Source organism: Zosterops lateralis (genome assembly GCF_965231275.1).
Source record: "Zosterops lateralis genome assembly, chromosome: 16".
Lineage (NCBI taxonomy): Eukaryota > Metazoa > Chordata > Aves > Passeriformes > Zosteropidae > Zosterops > Zosterops lateralis.
In genome coordinates, this window is record NC_139776.1 from 8,245,448 (window position 1) to 8,268,807 (window position 23,360).

At 43.6% G+C, this 23,360-nt stretch overlaps 1 protein-coding gene across 1 annotated transcript in view; it reads right to left on the reverse strand.

The window, feature by feature from the left end:
- Window positions 1-23,360, reverse strand: part of CTNNBL1 (catenin beta like 1) — a 48,158-nt gene that overhangs the window by 20,655 nt on the left and 4,143 nt on the right. Inside the window, exons 2-11 of the mRNA XM_083872982.1 lie at window positions 19,773-19,961; window positions 17,492-17,598; window positions 16,480-16,621; window positions 12,775-12,870; window positions 10,490-10,583; window positions 9,679-9,770; window positions 7,058-7,130; window positions 6,727-6,785; window positions 5,907-6,055; window positions 390-571 (exon numbers count right to left, since the gene is read on the reverse strand). Of these exons, the coding sequence (XP_083729108.1) occupies window positions 390-571; window positions 5,907-6,055; window positions 6,727-6,785; window positions 7,058-7,130; window positions 9,679-9,770; window positions 10,490-10,583; window positions 12,775-12,870; window positions 16,480-16,621; window positions 17,492-17,598; window positions 19,773-19,961 (1,183 nt within the window). The remainder of the gene's footprint in view (window positions 1-389; window positions 572-5,906; window positions 6,056-6,726; window positions 6,786-7,057; window positions 7,131-9,678; window positions 9,771-10,489; window positions 10,584-12,774; window positions 12,871-16,479; window positions 16,622-17,491; window positions 17,599-19,772; window positions 19,962-23,360) is intronic.

Genomic DNA, 23,360 nt, shown 5'->3' on the forward strand with positions numbered 1-23,360 from the left:
TGTTCATCCAGTCACACTTCAGTGCTCAGAGCCATGAAAACACTGCTTTTGAGGTGACATTTGTAGTTGCCTCATTACTCTTTTCAAAAGAGTTTTGCATCAGAGTAAGAGCTTCAAACAACAGACTCTACAGGAGTAAAGTAACTTATTAACAGCACACGAAATGGAATAGCCAGGAGCTGCTGATACCAAAACAAGTAGGACAAGTGTGCCCTCAACAGCCAGCTGTGACAGAGAGCAGCAGGCTGGACACCCAGACCTAAAAGCTGCAGAAGGAGCCCTGCAAAAATGGGTGCTGTGCCTTCCCTCCTCCCTACAGGTACTTTTCAGACACTGGCTGTCTATTCACCTCCTCTGTGGCAACAAGAAGGATCTGGAAACACACCTACCTTCATGTTCTTTTTCAGTTGTTCCAACTTTCTTTATCTTTTTGGGTGATTTCATGAAGAGAGGGAAGATGGTTCTCAGCCCAAGGATGTCCACAAACTTGTGACAGTTGTCTGTGCCCTCTGGTCCAATCATGGCGTGGTCCAGCACCTTCAGGGCGCTGCTGCGGGAAATCTTCTTCTCCCTGTGAAAAGAGGCAAATTAAATTGTACAGGGACATGAGGAGCTCTGGAACATCCTACTTTAAAGAGACAAGGGAAAGGAACACGACAAGGACAAGATGAAGAGTCTGAGCACAAGCTCTAAACAAGATTTTTCTTCTAGAAGCCAAAACATTTTATCAACAATAAGTCTTTTCAAAACTGTGGCTGAGAATATTGTCTTGGTTATTTCTTTTTTAATGTCTTTTATTTCTTTTTATTTTCTGTTTTTATTTCATTTTATGTATTTTATTGTCATGGTTTTATTTTCTTATTTCTTGGCTACTGAAGAAGATATTTCTTAACTCTTTCACGAACACCACGCAAAACAAGGGAAGGCAGGGTTGGATACAAAAGGCAAATACTATCACACCAAAAAGATCCTGATTTAGCTCTAATAATAGTTTAATTCAAAAAAGGAGTAAGTTTGGTGAGCATGGCTGGGTCAGCTGTAAGGAAACACCATCACCAGGAGCCACATAATGGAAGGAGGCAGACAGACTCTGGGCTGTTCTGCTTTAATGCCAATTCAGAATGTGGATGGTGGTAACACACCAATAACACAGGGATGCCCTGAAAGTGATCTCCAGCTGCCCTGTACCTCACAAACCAAACCAGAGGAATTTATAATCCATCCAGGGGAAAACTGAAACAGGTCAGTAATACAGCCCAGACCAAGTGAACATCTCTTGGGTTTTATGGTTTTCTCTCCTCCTGGTATTTCAAGGCTGGTGGTTCATGTGGGTCTGAGGGAGCGTTTTTCCCTCCTTGACCTCTGAAGGGTTTAAATCTGACTCTGTCTCTGGTTCTGTGGTCAGCACGAGAAGGATGAGGAGTCTCAAGGCCTTGGTTTTCTTCGTTTCTTGTGTTGTTTATTAATTCTTATCTTACAAGTTTTTGTGTCCGGCCAAGATGTTCAGAGCAGCTCAGACACAATGCAACTCCTCCCGTGATGGGAGGTCGCTACCTCTTATACAGATAACTGCATACCCATTATTTACAATTCTGTGCCAATGTCTATCATCTATACTAGAAGGATCATTTCTACTTTGACCCAATCCACTGAAACTACTTTGTGCCCACGTCACTACAGAAGATGGATGCCAAGGGAGAAGAACTCAGGGCACCACCCAAAAATCTCCATCTTGTCCCCTTGCGTCTATATTCTAAAAATCCAAAACTACAAAATCTTCCACACAGTGATAAACTACACTACTATCTGTTATACATTTGTGACTTGCAGTTCTTCTCTGTGTCGGAAGTTTTTCACATGGACTGAAATCAAAGACCATGTCTTCCTGGGCTCTCTATGCCAGACAAACCCCTGCACAGACCCCAGACCCTCTTTCTCGGGTCCCAGGCCTCTCTACCGAGGTCTGTGACTTTCCCAGGGCACCCAGAGGGATGCCCTGGACTCCAACAAACATCAGTAGGAACTAACATGAGCTTGGAAAACATAAGCCACCAGTGTCCCCAGCGGCCAGCCTAGGAGAACATTCCCTCCAGGACAGGACAATCACAAACCTTCACCACCTTTCACCCCAAGCACATGCCAATCTCCTCTGATCCTACCCAGCTGCAGACTGAGCCACCAGGACTCCACATCCATCAGCAGGGGCTCCTCAAAGCCTCCAAAGAACTGTGGAAAACAACTGCCCTGCAGAGACCCAACTTCACAAGCCCCTAGCAACATATAAACTAAAATACCCATATATGAACACCCCAGCCTGAAAGAAAGTGACCCTGCCCAGTGCAGCCACAGGCACTTCAGCCCCTGTGGTGGGAGGGCAGCATGTGGAGCTGGACTCTGAATTCCCCCCACCAGCCAAGGGCTGTGCAGGAGGGTGATTTGGCACCTCCAGATCTCCACTACAGAGAGCTAAAAATAAAGTAGTCCTCAGGCCAGATGACACCAGAAATGTTTTCAGGGGAAGTAATTGCATATTGATCAGCATTTAGGAAGGCTGTGCAGGGCTGAGCTCTGGAATATTCATTGGGTTTAAGTTCAGGCTTTTAGAGATCAATAGCTGCTTGCCTGGACTGTCTGGAGTTGATTTTATTTGAAATATTTATTCTGCCGGAGGGCAAGCAGTTTATCTTAGTCTCATCTGTGCTTATTGAGGGAACTTTTAGCTGAACGCTAATTCACAGACAAGCAAATGTGAGAACCACCAAACGTGGAGAGGCCTCAGTGTTCATTGAAACTCTGAATTACAGCTTTGTTTGCTGACCATTGTTTTCCTCCTTTTAACGCCTTCACATCTGAGATAACTCTTTTGATGCATCTGTTATTTAAAAAAAAAAAAAGAGGTGCTGGCATTATGTGTACTTTCCACATTAGCAGAACATAGCCTCTAACTTTCCAAAATACCAGTAAAAGCAGAACACTGGATTTCCTGGGAAAGCGAGCATAAAACGGTTCCGTTTAATTAACCAGAAGATTTAGTAAAGAGACAGCTTATGTTTCCAGGGGTCATTAGGAACAGCAGGACAAGAAAACATAAAAAAAATTTAATAATCATAAAAAAATATACCCTAAAATAGCTACAGAAAAGCTTCAGGGAGCCATGTGAAGTTGTCTGGTTTCACCTTGTTTTGCTGTTCAGAAGACAAAAGCTTTTATTGAGGGTCAAGAAAAGTCCCAGCATAGCTGCAAGACAGAACATTTTGTGGCCCAAATGATGCAGGTCCCCCTGAGCTCCCTGGGCTGCCTTTGTCTCTGTGCATACACATGTTCCTCAGTTCATAGCTGGGAAAGCCACACGTCGTTTTCCCTGGGCAACAGAGAATCTCCCTGACACATCCCCCGGGAGCAGCACGGCTGCATCTCCTCAAACCCAACACAGCTCTACAGCCAAAGCAATAAGCTGCCTGTCAGTGTGCACCACAGAGCTGACAGGACAAGCCTGTTTTCCTCTCTTTTGGCTAAGCTGCCGTTAGGTTACTAAGGCAAGACTGAGGAACTGAGCACTAAGAAGTACTTCCTGATCTAAAAATAAAATTTAGTTTAATTCTAAGGGACATTTCTAAACTTTCTGCTGGTGGCTACTACCTTGATAAACCATCTTGTTTTTGATAAAGGTGCAACATAAAGTAAACAAGCTTCCCTTGGTGTGGAGATGTAAATTAAATAATTATATACTGCCCTGCTCTCATTCTACTTTGAAACTTCCTCCTTCACTTCTGTCACCAACTTCATCCCTCTCAACCTGCTCATCTCCCAGACCCTCTGCTCACCTCCCATGTACCTGCTTGGTGAAGCCCCAATTCCTTCAGGGCCAACTGCAAGTCCCAGATCACAGCAGGAGTCCAGGACCCATCTGGCCATGGACATGCACATAAGCCACATCAGCCACAGAGGGCTCATTTTCAGGCATTACCACTGACCCTCCATAAACCAGGAGGAGTTCACATAGTACAACATCACCTTTTGCTGTTGGCCACATTTTAAGGCTCAGCACAACAGAAACCATCCTGTTCTCATGACTATCTGTAGGAATATCATGAGCACATTAAATACTCGTTGAAAGCTACTGCAGCTCTCCGCAGGTCTGTGTGCACAACCATCAATAATGGAACGTCTTGGCTGGATGGATCAGGCAGCACCAGACACAGAATGCTATGTTCCCTACGACAGTAATGGAGATTCAAGCCTGATATCTTTATTCTCACACAGCTTATCTATCTCACATCATGTCAATACACTTTCAACTTTGCCTATTTGTCCTTTCATCTGCACAGGCTGTGGTACAGTGATTAACCACCTGCAAAGTAAAACCAAAAAATAACAGATCTCTGCCCCCAGCCTTCAGAGGACACCAACAGGAAAGAATAATACTCTGCCTTGTTTGTGGGCAAAGTGGTCAATCACAATGGAATGGCATGTCTGCTCTCTGCTGTTTATCATGAAGGTATCAAGAAAAAACAGATGTACAGCTCCAGACCACGACTATCCACATTCATTCCCTATTTACAACAACAGATTGTGGTCACCTAAGTTGCTCTCTCCAAGAAAAACTGAGCAACTGAAAGCTTCTAAGCACTAGAACTAAATTAGAAGAGTTTTAAAAATATAGAATGATCAGCCGTCAGTATAGCACATGCCTTTGGACAGTAGTGATAGAATCTTCTAGAACAAATTCTGTGAACTGTTAAGTTTTGTCTCCACTGTCACTTTATACTAATCCCAATCAAACTCTAGAATCCACAGATTGAGGCCTTGGAAACTCTGTCCATCAGAGATGCTGCTGACAGATCCATAACACTCTGTCCCTCCCAACCCTTTTGCAACTACTCTGGGGGGCAAAATGCAGGCAAGGAGAAATTTTCCTCGTCATAATTTTCCAGCTGGGATCCTGGTGCAGAGAGTGGTAAACAGCAGAGTCAAAAAATGGGTAAAAAGCTCTTAAAAATCCAAACACTGAATCCCACCCACATGGCACAAGAACTCCAGCTAATTAGTTCTGCAAGGCTGGTTTAGCAGCTTAGGACTCCAGGCAGAGGGAGGCCTCCCTCCCGTTCTTAGTTTTGGAGCTTTTCCTTAATTAGCCTCAAGAAAACCCAGTGTTCCTATTTGAATAATCCATGTCGGGTTATTTATTCGGTTCCCTGCTGCCTCACATTCCCCAGCTCTGAGCTGCAGGAGCTCAGCATTCCTGGCTGGTGTTTGCTAACCTGCCAGCACACAGCCTGGCACTCTGGGGACAGCCAGACGGAGCCCGCTGTGCCCTCCTGCAGCTCTGGGGAGCCAGACAGCCCAGCAGACACAGCTAGGTGCCAGGCCAGCAAGGAAAAGTGAAGAGAGAGCAGAGAAGCCCCAGAGGTTCAGGGTGTGACAAAGCACAGCACAAGAAATGCAAACATGCCCCATTCACAAAAGTAATTTTTGTATCAGCATCCACAAAAATTCAGCCGCTCAGAGGCTGCACAGCACAGGGGAGCCTGAACTGGGGAACAAAAGGAAAAATGCTTTCCTTAGAGACATCCAAAGGTCCTCTCCTGTCCTCATAGAGGTCATTTAAATCTTTAGAGGGTCTACCTGACCTACAGCATTCTCTGTGGCAGACATCCAGATGAAAGATCTGCCACTCTCCAGCAGCCACTGTGGCAACCTCAGTTCTTAGGAAATAAAGTTAAAGACTGGAGATTCCATCTCTGAGAAAGTCTAACTTACTTACCTGCTGGAAAAAAAGAAAGAGAAGACAGACAAATATCCTAACACAGAAGTTTTAAGATAAAACCACAAGTATCTAGCCAGAACACGTGTCAGCACATCAGAAGCAGGAAGGAAATCACAATGTCACAATGCTAATGAGGTACCTGAGCATCAGGTTCATCAGCTGCAGACCCTCACCCTTCAGGAAGCGGTCACGGTTGGAGCTGAGCATTAGGCAGGAGCAAAGGGAGTCAAATAAGTTCTCCATCATTTCCTGTTCCTCTGCTGTACTCGGATTGTGCCGTTTAAACACCTGAATGACAAACAAAGCAAAATTACTCCCAAATGTTGGGCTGTGCTGTTGCAGAACACACATGAAGAGTTTGTACCAAAAGCTCCAGTGCCTGACAGGTGCCAGCCAGTGATCACACAGGTCACTGTTGCATCCTCTGTAGCTGCTGCCCTGACTGTGCACACACAAATGTGCAGCAGCCTGGAGCAGGATATAAGGGATAATACACAGGGCCTGCAAGGGGAAGGGCAAATTCGCAGTCAAGTAAGTGGATAAGCTGATTACCAGAGATTCCTACACAATTCATACCTGAGGGTGCTGCAGGCAGCATTGCCTGAAGAAATACAGGGGAGCTATGAACACACTCCCTTCAGCCAGCTCAGACATGGGCAGCCCTGTGCTTAGAGTGGAGCATGCTGAAGATGGACCAATTCCAACCCTGCCTACCTGCAATCTGCCATGAAATTATAATGCAATAATTTAACTTCAATGTATCTCTGCATTAACATTTTCAGAGAAGAGATTCATCCCACTGACCATGGATGACACACCACATGGAAGGTATTTGGGGACTATGCCTCACCAAATATGAAGCATTGCTAGGACAGCACCTGCACCCTGGATATTTTCCATTCCTCCCACCCAGCCCAGCAGTCTCCCAGTGAAAGAGAAGGCATGTGGGAATTACTCACAGATAACTGCTGAAGCAGCACATCGATCCCATCCAGCTCCCCAAGCAATTCTCTGTTGTCTAGACGGAGGTGGGGGGAAGGGGGAAAAGAGAGAGAAAAATGAAGCTAACTGTCAGATTTTACAGCCATCTAACACTGATACATCAGCAAACAAAATCAATACAGCTTGACAGAGCACAAAAGCTGCAGAGAAAGAGAGGGTGGAGGCAAGGGAGCACATGGGGGAGAGTTAAGCCAGCAAAGGGGAGCTGGAGGCAGAAAAGGGCTGCTGTGATCTGAGAGAAGCCGAGATTCTGCCCTCACTGACAGAGATACAGCAGGCATGGCTCACCATCATTATTCTGGAGCAGAATCGCCAGCACCTCACTGCAGTACAGCTTGTTGGCATCAAAAGGCATCTTAGCCTGTGGGGGAAGGAATAAGAGACCCATCAGGGCACAGCCCTCAGCACCTCACTGATTTGAAGAACACATTAATCAAATCACCAAATGTATGAGCAGCACTTGAAATAAAATCCAACTGCAGTAATTCTGCAGTTTTCCTCAGTGACAGAACAGTAACAATTCTGATTCAGGGGTGATGGGAGGTGCATGTGGGCTCATGCACACATGTAGAAGCTCCATTGTGACCCTTCACAGAGCCCTACATCAGTAGGTTTGGCCGAGTTGGCTCAAAACCCCTAAGAACAGTCTCCAGTTGTTTGCCACACAGAATCTCTTTCCTGTGATATATTTTCCACAATGTTATGTGTGTGCATGGCACTTATCTCTCTTCTGGAAGTCCATGCCTGTCAGCAAAACCAGAATTTCAGAACATACATCACAAAAACATCATATAGTAACTGCGAGAGTTTCCTGTAAGGATCTGAGTGTCACAGTCAGAAGAACATGAGATGGGTTTTGCCTGCACAGTCACATAACTTCCATTTTAGATATTCCCTCCATCCTCAAATATGCTAAAGAAGTCATAATGAAACAAAAATGATGAATTTGAACCCCCCAAAAAAATCTCTAGAGTGGATTCTGAACTGCATCCAATGTTTTTGCAGGCTGCCAAAGCTGCTTCATCTACAGAAACAGACTGAACATTAACCAATCAGATAATTACAGAACCTGATTTACTGAGAGATTCATAAAATAAAACAAGTTTAAAAATCATCAGTTACCAGCTATTTATACTCCACTGTTCAAGAGGGGAAAAAGCAGTAGTCCTAGGCTTAAAACATAGCAGTTGTCACCCAGTTTTTTTCCCCAAACACACAACTCTCTGCAGCATGATGGACAGTCCTGCCTGTGCAGGGCTGCTGGGCCAATCATCCCACCCTGCTGCCATGGACAGAGCACAGTGTGCCATGCAACACATAGAAACATGGAAAGCAGGAAGACCCCAAACACCACCAAGCATTGATTTTAAATATAGCTTTTCACTCCAAATGAACTCTGCAGAGGACAGTATTTACAGCAGCCAGGTGACAACTCTAGGCAGACCAGGGAGGAGAAGGGAAGGTGCTCGGTGCTGTACAGCCCTGACAGTTTTTGCCATGGAGTGACCAACTGCTGCCCTGCAAATTATGGGAAACAACATTCTGATCTCTCAAGACTGCACACATCATCAAACCCTGCTTGTGTTTGCAGAAGTGAGCTATGAGCTCTCCGCCTGAGCCTTCTGATGCAGCTCTGACAGTCACTATACAATTATAAGACCTGAAATGTTGTCAGGAAACAGAAATTCATGCCCTGTGCTGTGCGCCAGATGTCCTCATCACTGCCCAGACAGAACCTTGATCTTAAAACTCATCCCACAGACATTCCACAGCAGCTCTACCCAGCTGCCAAGATTCTGGGTTAATCCCAAACACATCTGTCAGGGCAAGAGATTCAAGACCTGCCATGAGCCAAAGCACCTGGAGAGGGGTTCATCAGCTCCCCATAACTCTGTGCAGGCAAGAAAAAGCCTTGCCTGATCCCACATCCCAAACCCAGGGATAACACAACCAGGAAACACAACAGACACACCCTGTACAAGCTTGGAATGCCATTGAGCATTCATGTTCTGTGGCACCAAGCAGGGGAAAACTAGTTGGGATTATTTTACTTTCCCAAGTTTCTCAGTCTTTCAGCTGCCACAGCAATTCCAAGGGAGGCAGCAGTACCTACCTGCCAAGACTAAAATTAACTTCACTTTTTCTTTTTATGCAAAGGACATAATTATGTTTCTACCTGTAGTGAGAAATTACAGATTACTTCTGCTAACAGAGATGTGAAGTGCACAGAGGGGCACCTGCACTTACACAGCTGATGGAGAATTTCTGGAATTCAGAGGCTTTCTAATCATGCAGACATTTAAGCATGGAAGTGCTAATGCCTTGCTGACAGGTTAGAGAACAGCCAGAATTTCTTTGCTATATTTCCTTTACTATTTCTGTGAGAGGGCTGAATTATCCATTCTTTTTCTACAGCATTTTCCAGTGAATGTTTAGGCATCTTTTCACACAAGACAGAATTAAAGTGTGTAACTCACTGTCATAGGATGCAGTATATGAAAAGCAGCTCTTAATTTAAAAGGCAATTAGTTGAGTTCAAAGCAAAAGCTGCCTCCAGCAGCATTAAACACAGATATCACTGAAAACTCAAAAAATGTTAGAAACATTAAATGGTTAATATTAGTGTCCCCTCTCACTGGTCAGCTTTTATAGTCCTACAGATCTCACACACAGAAATCCAATACATATGAATCATATGAAAAGATAAAAGAGACTACTTCTACTGCAAGACATTTATAAAGACAAGACCAAAGGGTGTCTCTAAACTAAAGCTGCTGAGGACATAGACCCTGAACTATAATATTTTGTCCTTAACTGGGCTTTTACAACACACACAAGCACAACTGGTTTTTCTTTAGCTAGTTTTTGTGCTAACTGGTCTGTAGGAGGAAAGTGAGAAATCAGCTCACCTTCAGCCTCTTGAGCAGCCACTGCATGAGGCCCTGCTGTGCAGCCTCTGTGCACATCTCTGGTCGGAACTCTGCCATGTTCTCCACAATTCCTGGGAAGAAAGACACAGAAAACAGATGATTTTCCCCACCAAAAATGACAAACTTCATGTTTCCAGTCTCTCTCATTCTCATAGTCCTGGGAGATAACAATCCCCAAGTACTACAAGGAGTGGGTGATGGTCTGACTGCAGCAGCATCCCGCAATGATTCTGTGCTGTGCAAAGATCAGGGAGCAGAGAGGCAGTTATGTCCTTCCATGAACTGCAAATGTTTTCCTACCTGAAAGTTAAATATATTATCAAGACAGAAACAAAGTATAGCTCATAGATATGTTCACAGTAAATACATGGACAGTGGAGCACTTCCCTGGAGATTTTTAAAAGCTGTGTAAATGTAGCACTTCAGGACACGGTTTACTGGTGGCCTTGCCAGTGCTGGGTTAATAGCTGGACTCAGTGATCTTTGAGAGCTTTACCAGCCTAAAATGTTGGTAAAGCTGTGATTGCCTCTAGTGCAGTGATCCATGTATCTGCACCTCCCAACACAACTGGTTTGGGAAGAGACATCTTTCATGCATCCATGGGACAAAGGACAAACTGGCTCCAGGGACAAGTGATTCCAAGCTGTGCTTGAATAAAAGCTGTACCAGATCCTGTACTGCAGTGCTGGCAGTCCAAAGGAAAAAGAGGAGGGGGGAAAGGAAGGGATAACTCACAGCCCTTGGTACAAATCACAGAAAGAAGCAAGGGGCTGTGCAGCAGCCACTTACCCAGGGTGTTGTGGACACCATCAGCCTCCTCTTTCACACTTTCATCCAGGCGCTCTAAATTCTGGACTAACAAGGCCACGACCTGACCCTCGACCTAAACCCCCAGGGCCATAGAAAAGACAAAAAGATTAAAAACAAGACTGAAAAGAAGAAGACAAAGGAAACACCCTGCCAGACATGATCAGAAGACATGAACAACCCTGCTGTAAAATCTCAGAGGAAGCAAAGGAATCATCACGTAAATCTGCCACTATGTTTTTCCTAACTAATGAAACAAGTTTTGTGTTCCAGATTAAACAGAAAAGCATCAGGAGGTAAACATGCACCTTGTCATAGTCTTGTTTCCTCAACCAGCCTGACTGATTTATAATCCCTCAGAATTCTGAAGCACAAGGCTTACAAACCAGTGTGGGCAGGAGAACTGTTAGCTCTGCAAGCAGCTCCACTCCCAGCTGGTCATTGCTGCCTGCCTACGTTACTGCTGGACCTTCCACCTAACAGGTACAAAAACCTGACAGAACAATGCTCACACCCACAGATCCAAACCCAAGAGTTGAACCATCACCAGCCGAAGTCCTACAGTTAAATCCTCTCAAGATGACTGCACTAAGTTGACTTCAGTGAGTTAAGGAAAACCAGAGAGGCAGGGGGGAGTTCCTGAATCACAGAGCTCACATCTGAAATATGCTTTTAGAACTGGAATTGGAAAGAGTCTGGCAAACTTTCCATTGTGGACATGAGCTTGGAACAATTAAACAAAATAACATTACCAATTCAAATACTCTTAACCAGCTTTGGGCCCAGTAAATATGTGGAAAAACCACATACACAGGCTGCTGCAGAAAAGCATGCAACAATCTTCAGATACCCTACAACCTTTTACCTACTTCCTTAAAAAAAAAAGTAATCTAAAAAGCAGATATCTAAACACTTCTCCAAGATAGGCCTGACCTGTTTCTTTCAAGCAGGACAATGAAACCTCCAAACATGGCTATTATCAGTGGGCTGGTGACAAAGAAAACAGAGAAAGAACTTCACTTGATTTACTACCTCTCCAAATATTTTATAGAAAACATCTTCTCTAGCAGCTCCTCTCTCCCATTTCATTCACCCAGCAATCTCCCCACCAAGGCAGAGTAATTAACAACAGCCCAGAGGCCAGCTGGAAGAACAGGGCTCTGGGCACTGTCATTAACCTTTGGAAGGTAACATTATAGTGACTGGACAAGAGGGATTGTAGGAGAAAACAGAGCAGCCAAACAAAGCAAACAAAAGAAAACCTGTAATTCCCTGTCTTCCAAATTCAACACAATAGTTATAGAACCAGATACAGCCATAGCGACCCTCAAAGGCAGAAATTCACCAACTCTGAGGTAGGACAGACCTGTAAAACTCATGTTTGGCTGGGCATCACCTCTCTGGAGGATTTGGTATCCCTCTTCTGCAGCTGGGCAGCAGGAGGCATCCAGCACAAATACCAGGAAAAGGGGAAATCCACCCCCACAGAGGCCAAGAGGCATTCAGAGAGTTAACTGTGCAGGGAACACTTCTTACCAACCAGTGCATCTCCTACCCACCTAGGTAATTTTCTGGGTTGGTTCACTCTCTATGCCAAAAGAGATCCTTACTTCTGGACCCTCCTCCACCCTTAAAGTTAATTTGCTCTGCTACATGAAAACTTTCAAGTTTTTACTTCTTGTTAAGAAAAAATCCCACTGCCACAACAGATGCCCCAGTCCAAGCCCAGATTTTTGGGCTTGAAACAAGAGTTTCTGCGTAGAAGACAACCAGTCTCCTGTGCAAGAGTTGAGACTGAAAGATCACAGCAGCATCACTATTCTTTGAGTAACAGTCCCTACCACAAACTTCAGTTTTCCATGAGTGAACCCAGGTCACCCTTTTCCACAGGAGAGAAGGGAAATGGAAACAAAGCTCCTGATTTCAATGGGACACTGTCTAAGTTACAAATATTATTGCTTCATTCTTCCTCCCTGCACCAAAAAATCTCTCAGCCCACACAAATTTTGCAATACGAGTGTGTTCCTTCCAAAAATGAAGTGGTGCAACAATGTGGAAATGGTGCAACCACCCACTCCCCAAACTCTAGCATTTCATCAAAAAAAGCCATTGTGGTCTCAGGTTCAGAACAGGCTTCTCCTGCCTGTCTCCATCATGATGTTGGCAGCAAGGACACCCAGAGCTGCAGAAAGCAGAGTGGGTCAGTGTTCATTGCTGGGCTGAGGCAGATGTTGAGGTACTGAAATAATCTGAGGTTTCCTACTTACAAGAGCATCTATGAGGACTTCAGCTCCTTCTTCACTCTCATGGAGAGTATCAATATCAGTCAGCTCTTGCAGCAAGTCGACCACAGCTATGGAAACATGTGCTGGGTGTTAAGGACAACCAACAGGGAGGCAAACACATTTAGTATCAATAACAGATGGCTCTTAGGCCAGTGTGTTCATGACACGACACCAAAGCAACTGGCAATACAATACCTGTGAGGTGATACAATGCATTGCAATCACAGCAGCAGGGCACAGGATACCAGACACAAGAGCAGACTTCTCCAGCAGACCTTCCTCACAAGCACTAAAATTAGGGAATTACTGTGCTTACTGTATCAAGCAATTTTACTGTTTCTTCATGGTAGTTATTTATTTATTTCAAATCAAACATGCTGGAGTTGGTCTAACGAGGCACCGTCTTGCATTGTCAAGACTGAACATAAGCAAAGAGAAATGAGTTATAATAATGTGATTTGGGTATTCTGCTCTCAGTGATAGCCCTGCTAACCTGATACACACACACACACACTCAACGAGGGCACCAGTGGCAGCAGGAGCATCACCCCCCTCTGCCCAGCCCAATTAGGGCAGCACACTCCTCAAACCGCAGCCCTCGCAGGAACAGCAGAGCTTCTGCCAGCCCAATTTTCACTCATTAACTCTGAGCTGCATAACACACAGCTCCCTGCCTGCTGCACAGCTCCCTTGTACGACAAGACGTATTCCAGCTCATTAGACCCACTTCCCTATTCTCTCAGACATGCTGATCAATCCTGCCCGTGTCCCAGGGGCAGAGCAGGAGAGGCGTTTTTCTGCGTGTCCTAAATAACCACTCTGTGATGGATCTCTCTCAAGTGCCCAGGCTGACAAACCAGCTCCCAGGTCTCCTATTTGTGCATTTGCTCAGACACAGAAGCAGCAACAGAAAAAGTATTTTCATTTGTCTTTTCTTTGTGAGGTTCAGCCACGTGCTGAAGAGGTGAGAGAGGTGAGCTCTGCAAGAGAGAGCCGGGACCTTCTGCTGGACAAGCTGCAGGCGAGTCACCAGCATGTCACTTCAGCCAAGTGTCACCTCAGCAGAGTGTCACTGCAGTGACAAAGGCTAATCACACACTGCACTGCACCAGCAAGAGCAAAACCAGCAAGTCAACAGCAGGAATTCTTATCTTCTCCTTGGCACTCACAGGGCAACTTGCAGAATATTTTGCTCAGTTGTGGACTTTCCCAATAAAAGAGAGACCTTGACATACTGGGCTTGGGAGAGCAGAGGACCACTGAGGTGGTCTGGGGGTTAATACATGGTGGATGAGGACAAATTGAGGGAATGGCATTTCATCCAACTGTGGGAGAGAAAGCTCAGGGAGGAATCAGTTGAAAATTTCTGCTGTCTCCTGGGTGCTACAAAGATAACTGAACCAGGTTCTTTTGCGAGTGCACAGCAAAAAACTCAGCAGAGTTCATCATGCAGAGCATTCCTGTCTGGGAAGCTTCAGCTGAGACTTGCAGTGAGAGTATCAGCTGTCCTATAAAATTTAGGAGATAGTAAAGCAAAGTCTCGCTTGAAGCTTTCATGTCTTTCATTAATAAAATCTTGTTGGTGATCATCTTTCATTCACATGTTTTGTGTAAAACTGTATGAATCATTCAGCAGATTATTTGCTCCCCCTGGACATTGCTTTTGTCTCCTTGCATTAGTCCCTCAGACACCACATTTAAATCACATCTGAAGAACCATTTGTTTAGTTTTCTCCTTGAAGAACTAATTTTAAAAAATATTTTCCCATTTGTTTTAACAAAACATCATTAGAAAACCTAAGCTGTACCAATTCAGTTTTATGTCTAGATACTTCACTCTAATAATGCTTCTACCCTGTACGTGAGCAGCAGCAGTCTCTGCTTCCAGTGGAGCTCAAAACACTTCAGCAGTTTTATAACAAGAAATATACTTTTCCCAAAATTGCAGTTCTCAGGCCAAATTCCTACCCGTAAACTCACTGATAAGCAAGTTGCAAACCAAATAAAAAGAGTTCACAGTGGAAACTCTGGCAAGTCTTTGACAGCAGCAGTGACCCTAGCACAAAGCTTTCCATGGCTGACAGGACAAAGCAAGCTGTACTCTAGCACACTTCATCTGGAAAATAGCTCTGCTATCCCAGTCAATATTCCCACTGTTCCTTTCTTCCTTATGAATGAGAAATTCAGTATAAAAGCGCATAATACAAACAAGTCTGTAGTGTCTGGTATAAAATAAATAATTAAACTACAGTAAGCACGAAATTGGATTTGCATGGGAGGAGCTTCTCCCTGTATGACATAAATTGTTAACAGTTATTTGAGAGCCATTTCCTTGCAGATCTTGGATAAGGGAAACTGTGGGCTTTACTGTTTTGCAGGGACCAGCATTCACCACATCAAGGTTCTACCTGATGCAAGTCAAATCACCCAAACACACAAGCAGCGCTCTCTAATATAAACTGGCATGCAATAAAATATTTATGTTTTGGTTTTAGCTTCTGATCACTGCGCCCACTTAGAAAGAATGAATTATGAATTCTCAATAGATGGTGCTATAAAGAAAAGTGCTAAAAAAGAAAACCAAGATCTGTGCATCAGACCACAACATGCAGCACTAACAGGCCTTTTCACATTGTATATTCTGAAACACCTCAGGAAAGCTGTTAAGTGTTATCTCCTGCTTTATACATAAAGAAGCAAAGAATAAATTACCTTCCTAAGGCCATGGATCAATAAAAATGGAAAAAGGATTGCCTGAGTCCCAAGTCAACACCCAGTGCCCTTTCCACAGGGCTTCACTGCTCCCTCCACTCACAGGTATTTTCAGGACACAGACAGGCAATCTCCCAAGACATGTAACAATTTTTCAGCTTAATCTGCTGTAGAATATTTTACAAGCAAAGTGGACTGAGGTCTGCTTTTACAGACTGCACAGGGGGGAGCTGGGCATAGTGGCAGTTCCCAGCTGACAACTAAGCATCAAGGCACCAGAACACTCAAAAAATGGCACTGTTTTTGGTCAACACTACCAAAATGGGAAACTCTCTCAGATGCCCTCAGAGCTTCAGAGATACAAGAGCCAGGCGCATAGAGGGATCAGGGTCAGTGACACTGGACCTCACTGAGCATGGAAATGGAATTGTCTCTGGATATGTACTTAACCAGAGGGGCCATCCACAGCCTTGAGCTCTGTGCACACCAAACTACAGGTATGAGCACATGAAGAGGGCACATTGACAAACCAAGGTGAAGCATGTGGTGAGCTAATGCATCACAAACAGCTGACAGTCTGACAACTCAGCTCTCAGCAAGAAGGGGTAAAACAGTTTCATTTTCACTGGGGCTATTCCAGACAAAGTTTGCACAGTCCGAGATTTTTGCTGCTAAGCCTAGGCTTTCACTTCTCTGCTCCCCATCTGCTCACACTCTAACACTGTCACTCAAAACCAGATGAAAGGGTCATAAAACAAGAAAGGACAATAACAGAACTGAAAAAAAATTCAGAATCAATATTACTTGAACAAAAAGGGCTTTCACTGGGAAAAAAACGAAAAACCAACACATAAATTCAGTGTGATGGGAAGAGTAGAAAAACATCTACAGAAGCCTGGGAAAGAGGATATGAGAGATTACAGAAAAGTCTGTAGAAAGCCTCTCCCATGAGAGCTGCTTTAACAACTGAAGGATATCTGTGTTGTCATGTCCCAGCAGCCCGAGCAGAGACTGCACAGCGTTCAGCTCCACCAGCAGGTGATACAGGCCGGGCATCGTGGCGATCACGTGCATTTCCTGAATGATGTCATTTAAATCCAGTTCCGACTCCATAAACCTGAGGCAAGACAAAAAGGGTTAATAAAAAGGCAAGAAGAGACCACTACCTACCAGAAGACACCAGGTAGGACTTGTCACCCCAGGTGCACGTGGCACCAGCATTTCTATCCTCCCTGTCCTATACCTGCCCCTTTAAGTTTAATCCTGCAGCAGCATAAACATTTCTATTGTATAATTTACATAGAGTAAATAAACAGTTCTGTTCCAATTCTGTAAATCAATTCCAGAATTTCAAGAAAAAATTAAAATCAAGATGCTGCAGCCACACATGAAAGAACCTGCTTATAAAATAAATTCTGCAGAGAGCTGCGCCTTCCCCAGCCAGCACATATTAGCATGTGGGTTGTATGAGTCTGAAGTCCATAAAAATAATCTGGGTAAGGGAAAGGACAGCAAACTAGGCAAAAAAAAAAAATGGCATTGAAGTCTAGGAAGAAATCCCTTTAATATGAATAACAGAACACCTTGAAGGGAGGAAGAGGCTTCTACAACACAAACACCACATCTGGCTCTCCAAGCCCATCCAGCCATTCTGCTCACCACAGCACTGGGTAACATGAAATGATTTCCTCCCCACACAGATCTCTGGCTGGTATGCAAGCACACACCTTCACATCAAACGACAGGATGAAACCTTTGATTATGGCTTATGATGGTTTTTGTGCTGCCAGCCATATATTGGCCTCACCAGAGTCTCAACAAAGCTATTTTTAATTAACGAAGTCAATTTCAAATAATATTTAGAAGAACTACAAGGCAATAACTGCTGTTACATAAGCCTTATGTAACTGAAAACAGCTCTATATCCCAGCAATTGATTTAAGCTTACACCTAAAATCAAAGGAAAAAAAGTTAAGCATAGCCTTACTTCTCTGGATTATCAGGGAACTTGATCCGCAGCTCCTGGTTTTTGTAGGATCTCTTCTCAAAGGTGAGAATCATCTTCTTCACTGAACTTTCATCTAAAGGTTCCTCCTGACCAAATCAGAAAAGGCAGAAAAGTGAGCTTTGGATGGCTGGAGAAATATCAGCAATGTGGTGGGACTGCAGCCAGGCCCAGGGCCCTCAGAATTCCAGCCAGCTCTGGAATCTCACAGCAGAGATCTGCCAAACTCCTCACACACCATCACTATCCACTCCAGCTCAGACCTCAAGCTGTTCTTTTACAGCTCTTATAACCTTGTACCACCAGTACATATTGAGGCTTTTTTGCTTCTGACACAGAGCAAACCTGCACTCCCAGCCTGTGTCCACAAAGAGCTTCTCTGGAGAAGTCCCTTGTGCTATTGCTTTTTTTAAGTTTACATTTAACTGCTCTGAATTTATGTTCTTCCACATTTTCCTCACTTGGATAAGCTTTCACTGCTATCTTAAAGCCTTTTCCTAAAGAAAAAAATAAATCAATATTCTACTCTAGTATTTTCTCTTTACTTTGTAAATGCTTTAAGGTGTTTCTCAGCTGGAGTTGTATATTTACTGTACAGCAGCAAAGGAACCTCGGCTGCCTCCCTGACACCTACAAACATTTTCCTTAGTTTATGATTTTAATGCACTTCTTTTATTAAAAAATTGATTATATAGATTTCCCTGTGTAACCTCTTCCCTCTCCTCTGTTTGACTGTGTTATAACCACTATTTAAGAGAAGCTCACAAAACAATAACCAAACCAGACGCCCTCCCATCTTAAGCCAGGTTTTGTGCCCATCCCCTCCTCAGGATTAAATCAAGAGTTGCAGCTGGTGTAGCAGATTCTTTGGTCAGTGACTCTAAGCAGCAATCTGGTATGAGAGAGAAAATCTCCATTTCTTCAGCAAACTCCATTACAACAACAACATCAGCCCCAGCCTTCAGTTATTATTGGATTTCCTTCGTTCCTTTGCCCAACCTGTCTCATTGCCATCCCACTCATGTCACCACCCCATTCAGCCAATCAATACTACAGTGCCCAAAGCACATTCTTCTTGCAGTGGAATTTCAACCCACACATGCTGACATTGCTTCCCTCTGTTCCCTTTGATTGTTTGCTTCCTCGAACACAAATCACTACAATATCTCCATTAGGATCTGCTTAATATCTTGTATTGAATTTGCATTCAGTATTGCAGTGTCCTACAGATTAGCTTCTTCCCATCAAATTTACTGGGACAAAGCACATTTTAATGGCACTTATATTAACTGCAGTCCAAAGTAATAAACGAGAGATTTGAGTTCTAAAGAAAGCCTGGACTTTCAGCCTTTAAAATGTCTGGCTGGGAGGACTCCACTTGACAAAGATGAGGGACTGGCACACTGCAGGAATCCACAAGACTTTAGCCAGTCAGGAGGACTCTTCTCTCAATCCATCCTCCCTGGAGCTGAAATGCTACAGAAATCCTGCATTATCTTTCTCTGCTATCAGCAACAACTGTCATGGCAATAGCTCAACATCAAAAAAACGAGGGAGATTCTCAAAGACAGAAGCTGGCGATGTTGTATACAAAGGACAATGATATTTTACAAAGCTACATGATTCTGCAGTGGTGAATATCACTTGTTTTTTTATCAAACAGGACACAGGCAGCAGGAAGCAAATATCTTCTAGATTTATACCAATCCATGTGTCACATTTATAAAGTGATCTTTTCCCTGGCCCTTGGCAGAAAGGCCAATGCAACATTGGATTTCTGTCTCCAAGGCTTGAAATCATTTACCCTTGACAGCTGCCACCCCCCTCCTCTGACCTGAGACCTTTCTTGTACAGAAGAATGTTTGTTTACTTGCTGCTGCTGCTGCACAGCTACAAAGATGGGAGAAGCTGCATGGTTGGGGGTACTGATGAGAACAATAGCCAGGAAATTGGTTAGAACATAGAAACTGTTTCCTAAAAATATACTTTAGAAGGTGATTTGGGTATTCTCAGACCAAACAGAGATTAGACTTGAAAGCCCTTTCCCTTTCACCCCTGCTTTGAATCTTCAGCTGATATATTTGAGAAATTTGAAATTAATGAACACCCCGCAGGGCAGGAAAGCAAACCCACAAACTGAAGCTGTAGGAGTACAGGAAAATCACGTTAAGTCTCACCACCTACATGGTAAGAAATGGAAATAACAGAGAAGGGGTTTGGCTTTTGGTTATTTCGACTGCCTCTCCTTTCCCAGAGGACTTACTTCCTCATCTTCCTCTTCTCCATCCCTTTCAATTATCTGAAGGAGTTTCTTCTTCTCATCATCGGTTTCTTCCAGGGCAGCAGACTCTTCTTCCCTATGACGACCATGCTCTCGGGCACTGGCTTGTTTTCGACGTGCTTTGATTTCCTCTTCTTCTTCATCACGGGGTCTTTTTGTCCCTCTGTTAGGCTGAAGTCAGAGAAATAAAAGGTGAATGAACACAAGTGTTTAGTGACCCTTGCAAACCAGAATACCAATATTACAAGCCATACCAAGGAAATTCTTACAAGTTGTTTAAAAGATTTGCTTACACGACACTTAACAACTCTGAAAACTGGAAAGGAAATTAATTTAGTGAACTGGAACATCACATGAGTAGATGAATGCCTCTGCCAAGAGCTGTGTCAACATGCTACCTTCTTTGATCTATGAACACAATTCACGGGAAAATATCTTCATAGACAGCAAGGACAAGGAGTGCACAGACAAGGAGTGGCCAAACAGCCCTGCTCAGTGGGGCACAGCTGCCCATCAAGGAACTCCAATCTGCTGACTCAGCTGAGACAACCCCACATTTCACAGCCAGGAGACTGATATGCTCAGCAGACAAAGATAATTTTTTACCCACAATGTATACAAGATTATATTGAATTCCTGTGTGCATCCCATTTCACCCCCATCCTTCTGTCTGAAGTTTGCTGACAAGTAAAAGCAGAATCAGCCCAACTCAGTGTAGGCAGGACAAGGAGGACTGCTGCTTGCTGCAGCTCTGCAGAGCTGGGCAATGGATAAAACACCACCCAAACCATCATGGTTTGCTTGGAACAACCTATTATTTTATTCCACTATTTCTAGTTGATTGTCAAAATAAAAGGTAATTTTCCAAGGATAAGAAGAAGTCCGTTAATCCTAATCCCATGTTTTCATTCAGGCAGAAAGGGATAAAAGCATTTGCAATAGAAGGAAAAACTTTCCCCCTCAATACCTACAAGGACATTAAATTTGGTCTCTCACATTTTTGAAAGACAACCAAGCTGGAACAGGAGTACTCCATGCTCTATAACTACAGCAAAACAAAGCTTAATTCTTTACTGTTTAAAAGAAGTGTATGTACCAAGAATAACAAAATATTAACAAAAATACTTTTACTTTACATCATTCCTCAAGTCACCTTGTAGGTGATTTTGTAACCTCATTAGGTCTAACGTGTCCATCTTAATTAAAAACAAAAAAAACAAAAAACAAAAAAAAAAAAAAAAAAAAAAAAAAAAAAAAAAAAACCCACAAAAAAAAAAAAACCAACATCTGGCAGGCAGCCTGTACTCTTCTGCTCTGTGGGACCCTCTGTCTAAAATGTCACACCCGGCTTCCATGAACACAGGCCCTGCTTTTATCTGAGACTGAGATCTTTCTCCTGTTTGATCCAAAGAAAGGTGCAGAGGAAATAAGTGACAGTGTCATTCTCCCGCCAGGTCTGGCACTAGTGTGAGCATCAAGACAGGAATTTCCAGCTCCCTGGCAGATTAGGAACTTTGGGGCTGCAGGGGGTAACAAACCTTCCAGGCCCATAAGGGAATCCCACTGTGGTTCCAGTTCTGCCACGTGCTGCACCAGTGGCACAGCCCAGTACCAATGACAAGCTGATAAATTATCTGCTCCGGAGAAAATGCCGCTTTCAGGAGATGTAAAAACATAAATCCCTCCCCACCTCAGCCCCAAAAAGCACATGAGGAGTTAATTATAGTTAAGAAGCAGGCCAGACAGCAGCCTGGCTGGGATCACCTTGTTTTCAGGGTTACCACCTTGTCACCACTTCAGGGAAGATGCAGAATCAAGTTTCCCAGACAACACATTAGCACAAATCAGAGCTGTATCTGCTCGCTCCCAGGCAGACCTGCTCGAGCTCTGTTATCTGTCTCCTTTCTCCCTATATCTTCTCTGCCATTTCCATTACAGATGGTACATTCCTGACTTAAAACCCTTCTAAAGTGCCTCCGTGCACCTTTAAAGCAGTTACTCGGCTCATAATTCAATAGCCATGACATGGAAGCATACCCAGAGATTCTGTGAAATGAAAAATTTATTTGCTTGAAGGGTTTTGTGGATTGCAGGGTTTTTTTTAAAACAGATTCCTATTACTTATCTTCTAGGTACATTAAAATATAATTTCACATAGATCCATTTGGAAACAAACGTGTCATTGACAACAACTAGTAATTCAAACACTCCCTGAGCAACCTGCAACACCATAAAAAGAGTAAGGAAAAGGTGCTCTTTTAAATGACATCATACAAGGAAAAACCTTCAGTAAATCCACGCTCCTTACTCAATGTCCTTGATGTCACAAGGGGCCCTGCCCTTCCCATATCCTTCCATGCACTCCTTAGTAATACTCTACTCATCCTAAACCATCTTTGACAGATTAGTGTCACAAACACAGATACAGCAATTAGTGACATAAATCCCAAAATTTACATCTAAATCTCAACAAGATTTGCCATGGATGTTCCTAATTTGGAATTGGAATCCCATTCCTCACTCTTATTTCTAAACATTAAAAAGGACCAAAGCCTCTGGCAAGCCTGAGGTGTAATAAGAGGCTGAGGGAGCTGGGGGTCTGTCAGATGCAAAGCAATGTGCCATGGGAAGGGATTGCATCCCAGAACAAAACCTAAATTAAATCTCCATCATCAAACCCTCCCCATCTCCTCCGAATACACAATCCTCAAGATCAGAATTTACACCCTTGCTTCCATCTCAATTATTTTACCCTTTCTGGTATTTATGCATTTCTGGGAGAGGCGTCTCTAACACATACCAGGATCATTATGATAAATCATGGAAGTGCCCCGCGTGCGATCATTAACGCTGCCAGCAGCCTGGCAATAGGCAGTAATTGAATTCCGGGCAAACGCTATTAAGCAGGCATTAAGGCTTTGCCTCTCCTTATTGATGTTATGCAAAACCTCGCTAAGAACATTGCTGCTCCCAACCAGCACTTATTAAAGCCACGGAACCAAGGCCCGAGTGGAACACCTGGGTCCTGCTCATTCCACAAGAGATGCACAGTCATGAACAACTGATTTAAGGCAGGCATTAGTTTCTGTTCATTGATTTTCATCTTGGGTTTGCATTTGTGTTTTGCAAAGGACTGTTACCAACTAGCAAGAATTAAGCCAGTAGGTTGCTGCACCAAGGCTGGTGCATTTCCTCAGCAAACACACAGATTGTGTCCAAACACATCTATTTAACCAATTCCACAGCTTCACAGACATCTGCATGAGTTCTGCCTTTCTGGTAGAAAAGAGAAAGTTAATCATTTGATAAACAAAATGTGAGGCTTTTTACTTAGTTGTGCTAAGGTGAATCTGGCAAGGAGTTGGAATTCATTAGAAAATGCACAAGAAAAGCATTTTTCAATTGTTTTGTTAGCTAAGCTTAATTCTGTTCCTATTGAATGCAGGGCATTCACAGTAATTTATTCAGTAGGCATTCTCATTTAAATCTAACACTGATAGCACCACACAAAAACCAATGAATACAAAAGGGTTTTAAAAAAGCTACTGTTTATAAAATATGATAAAGTAA